The 5,000-nt window shown below is 27.6% G+C and overlaps 2 protein-coding genes across 3 annotated transcripts in view; both read right to left on the reverse strand.

Moving 5' to 3' along the window:
• The window catches only part of jvl (javelin-like), a 53,865-nt gene that overhangs the window by 40,698 nt on the left and 8,167 nt on the right, over positions 1 to 5,000 (reverse strand). The gene's annotated exons all lie outside the window — the stretch shown is intronic.
• The window catches only part of LOC118450465 (uncharacterized), a 6,438-nt gene continuing 3,542 nt past the window's right edge, over positions 2,105 to 5,000 (reverse strand). The window contains exon 3 of the mRNA XM_085658845.1: positions 2,105 to 2,264. Coding sequence (XP_085514971.1) covers positions 2,105 to 2,264 — 160 coding nt within the window. The remainder of the gene's footprint in view (positions 2,265 to 5,000) is intronic.

Raw genomic sequence — 5,000 nt, forward strand, 5'->3', positions numbered from 1 at the left:
CACACACACACACACACACACACACATACACGCAGATAGACACGTAAGTATTGTACGTAAGTATTGTACGTAAGTATTGTACGTAAGTATTGTACGTAAGTACATACGTAAGTATACAATATAAGTATGGTACGTATGTATGTATATATATATATATATATATATATATATATATATATATATATATATATAGAGAGAGAGAGAGAGAGAGAGAGGGAGAGATCAACTAGTTTTATATTTTTATTTTTTCTTCGATTTCTTTACGATTCGACCGAGACGAGTATCTAGGACGATCACTTTCCTAGACAAAATCTGGGGGAAATCTAAATAAATAAAAAAAAAAAAAAAAAAAAAAAAAAAGAATGAGAAGATAAAAAATTATTGATATATCTTCCAATTTATTTAAAATCGACCAGTCTTCTCTTATCGTGAATCGAACGAAGGCAAAACGATTTGAAATGAAGTTTTGTAATTAAAACTTTCCGTAGGCGTGAACGATATCGCGTGTCGTGAGAAAGATAAAAGACAAAGAGAAAAAGACGATGAGACAGACAGAGAGAAAGAGAGAGAAAGAGTGAGAAAGAGAGAAAGTCAAGAGAATTTAACGAGAGCATAGAGCCAAAAAAAAAACCAAAAAAGAAAAAAAGGAAGAAAAAATTAAAAAGGAAAAAAAAAAAATAAATAAATTAAAAGGATAATCTTTTTCATCGAAGCATATACGTAAGTAATGTATTACATATATACATATGGTATATATCTATGTATGTACTTACGTAGATTGTACATATGAAATATTTTTCTTGTCAGACTTTCCCCTTCGATGAGCAAGTAGAAAACGCATTTTCACCGTCTCTCCTCGCTTCTCTTCTGTCTCAGAATTCATCATCATCATCATCATCATCATCATCATCATCATCAACATCAACATCACCATTCTCATCATCATCATCATCATCATCATCATCATCATCATCATCGTCGTCGTCTTCGTCATTATTATTATTATTTTATTTTATTATTTTTATATTTATATTTATATTATTATTATTATTATTATTATTATTATTATTATTATTATTGTTGTTGTTGTTATTGTTATAATTATTATTATTATATATTTCGCTTTTTTTCTTTTTCCTGTTGCGATATTTAATATACAATATCTTCCAATTCCCCGTAAGTCATCGTAAAACATCGTAAAACTACTACAAAATAATGCCTCGTAACTTTCCAAGGAATTTCGAGTAAACGATTTAGCTGCCTGTGATTTAATGGCGTCGACGAGAGAAGCCACAAGCCGCGAAGGAATTTAATTATTACCCGCTTGCCGAAAGAGAACGCAACGGATAAGAAGATATGATGTTTAAGAAGGGACAGGGGGGGGAGGGATGGAGAGAACAAAAACGAGAAAACAAAAGAAATAAAGAAAAAAAAAAAAAGGAAGAAGGGAAGAAAAAATTATTGGACTAACGAAATATGATCGACGAAAGATTTAGATAGAAATCGTGATAAAAAATCTACGGTCCTCCTAATATGGGGGGAAAAAATAAAATATTTCTATATATAAAAGATAATAATAATAATAATAACAATAATAATAATTATTATTATTATTATTCATGGATCATGTTCCAATCAAATTTTTATGACTTAAGAGTAAAAAATGCATTTGAAAAAAATTTGCAAGATGATAATAATAATAATAATAATAATAATAATAATAATAATAATAATAATAATAATAATAATAATAATAATAATAATGATAAATGTAATTGCATTAATAGTAAATGCAATAATATATTTATTATTATTATTATATATCTATGTAATAAAAAATTTTTTGTTATTATTATTATTATTATTATTATCGTCATCGTCATCATCATATAGCTGTTTTTCAAATGTACAATATTCAATCATAAAAATAATGATTCGAGGATATAAATAAAAAATATATATATATATATATATATATATATATATATATGTATGTATGTTAGGAATGAAACAATATTTGCTTCAAATAATATTTATAATTTGGTTAAAAAAATCTTTCAATTCTATTGTTTGATTTAAATTACAGTGAAGTAATCGCCGAGAATCAATATATCGAAGGTTCGTCATCCTGACGATACAGAGGCTTTCGTAATATCATAGATATTCTAGGATCATAAATAAGGACTTGTAGTTCATCGTCCTGTCCAGTAGCCTGATCACGTCTCTCCAATTCTTCGGTATCCGTGAAACTGCTGACCTCACTCCTGAGATTGTCAATGATGAGATCATCCCGTTTACAACGATAATATCAAAAAGTAAGAATACTTGTTAGACTTGACGTTAATAAAAATCCGATATCTCGTTAATCGCATTAATATAAGAGAGTAAGAGAAAGAGAGAGAGAGAGCGAAAGAGAGTAAGAGAGAGAGAGAGAAAGAGAGAGAGAGAGCGAAAGAGAGTAAGAGAGAGAGAGAGAAAGAGAGAGAGATAGAGAGAGAGAGAAAGAGAAAATCCAATTTTAAATTTCACAAAACTCGAATAATCCTTTCAATAAATATAAATCAATTAAATTCATCTATTATCATTAAGATACTCGAACGTAAAATTATAATTATTATTATTATTAAAAAAAAAAATAAAAAAAAAAAAAGAAAAACAAAAAAAAATGTTAATATCTATAATACGCCTCAATCGAAATTGCATTAATTATTTTTAAAATTTCAAAATGAATAAGATAATAATAAAAAAAAAAAAAAAAAAAAATTCTAATATCAATTCATCAATTCGTACCAATCATAATTTTAATTGTATACAATATTTTAAAGTAAATAGGATCATATAATTAATATCATTATTAAAAATTCTAATTGGTTTAATCCGACCAATAGAAATTTTTAATTATTGCAAGATCTTACGATTAATTCAAAATAATAATAATAATAATAATTATTATTATTATTATTATTATTATTATTAAAAAATTCTAACATATCTCTCTCTCTCTCTCTCTCTCTCTTTCTCTCTTTTCCTTTAATCAAACTTATTTATATGCCTAATCAAAAATATTATATTTGTTATTCGATCCTATAAATGGAAGGAAAGAAAAAGGAAAAAAAAGAAAAAAAGGGCAAACACGTACCCATTTTAATATTTTCTTGCTACTTTTACTTTCTAAAGCGATAAAGTGGAGACGTGCGTGTGCCATCTCTAATACTGACTCTCCATGTGTTCTCTTTCCCTTTGGATATCCAATTTATACGTTTATATGTATACGCGTACATATGTATTACTATTAACCAACATGTTCGTAGATGTTCACGTGCATGTTTCTAACCGATCGATACTAAGCGGTTGCCAGTGGAGATTATCCCTTCAAAAAAAAATTTTTAACGAACCGAAAAACGACGATGACCGATAATTCTCAACGAGTTTTTATTATTAGAAAATTTCTATCACGATTAAAATGATTATAACAATTAATACTAATCACGTCAAATCAATTATGAAATAATAATTTTTCTTCTTCCTTTTCTTTTTTTTTTTTTTCTTTTCTATCTTTAAATCCTTCAAACGCATCCTTCCCCTTTCAAATCAACCTACTTTTTTTTTCTTTCATTTTTTTTTTTTTTTTTTTACAATATGAATTTAAGTTACAATTGTTAGAAAAATTGATTCGTCGATTAGAACGATCTTAATGAATTAATATGTACTAATAACATTTTATACGGGCTATAAAATATTTTCTTTCAATTTAATCCATAAAACTCATTCAATAATGTAACAGACCTGTGATTTAAACGATTACAGTATAACAAGTTGTAATTGTTAGGGAAATTTTTCTATTTTTCTTTCTTTCTTTCTTTCTTTTTTCTTTTCTTTTTTTTTCTTTTCTTTTTTTTTTTTTTCTTTCTTGCATCCATTAAAATAATTAATTAAAACGCTGACCATAGAGAATCAACGAACAATGAAATAATATCTTTTCATGAATTAAAAAGATATTAATGTTTAATGTAACACGATATATAAAACAATTAAATCTTGTTCGTTAAATTCGAATGATATAACGCAAAATACATCTGTTACAATTGCATCGAGTTATTACAATGTAATTAATTTGAAAAATTTAAGGGAGGTGAGATTTAATTCGAGGGGACGGAATGGAGCGGAATGGAGGAGAAAAAAAATAAAAGAAAAAAAAAAAAAAAGAAAAAAGAAAGGGGGAAAAAAAAGAGAGAGAAATATAATATCTAAATTAAGTGCATCTAAATAATATTAAGATCCTAATGGTATATCGAAAAATCATAATTTCGATTAATACCAATTGGATTAGTAACATTTAATTGTCCAAATAATAAATCGTTCTTAATAGTATCCAGTTCAGATTTATATAACCTAATAAAAGAAAAAAAAAAAAAAAAAAGAAAAGGAAAAATAAAGAAAAAGAGAGATCAGGAAAAAAAGAAAGAAAAAAAAAAACAAGGGACCAATGGGGATTGGAGGAAAAGAAAAATATATATATATATATATACTCAGAGAACTCTATTCCGGATTATACTTCCTCTATTCGTAGGAACGAAGTTTCCAAGACGACGACGTAAACAGGCACGATTTTACGAATTACTCGGTCAGTCCTGATTTTCTAAACCGCAATCGAATACGATTTCATGCGGTTTTAAACCCCCATTATCTTGGAGTTGGACTTGTAATTATCTGATTGCTGAGGAAAGGAAGGGAAAAAAAGAAGAGAGAGAGAGAGAGAGAGAGAGAGAGAGAGAGAGAGAGAGAGAAAAAAGAAGAAGAAAAAGAGAAGAAGAAGAAGAAAACCAGACACGAATGAGAATGATTTTCCGAAGACTATATCGGCACGCCAACGATAAGCTTTTAAAGCTTAAAAGCTCATGGTCGCAATAACGAAAGCACGCTCAAGCACAGCGTATATCTAAATCCATATTCCGTACCAGGATCCACCTGTCTCTCTGGTAAACGAATAACCCAAAGTT

The sequence above is a fragment of the Vespa mandarinia genome, chromosome 8 (genome assembly GCF_050613455.1).
Source record: "Vespa mandarinia isolate Hongniang chromosome 8, ASM5061345v1, whole genome shotgun sequence".
Taxonomy (NCBI): domain Eukaryota; kingdom Metazoa; phylum Arthropoda; class Insecta; order Hymenoptera; family Vespidae; genus Vespa; species Vespa mandarinia.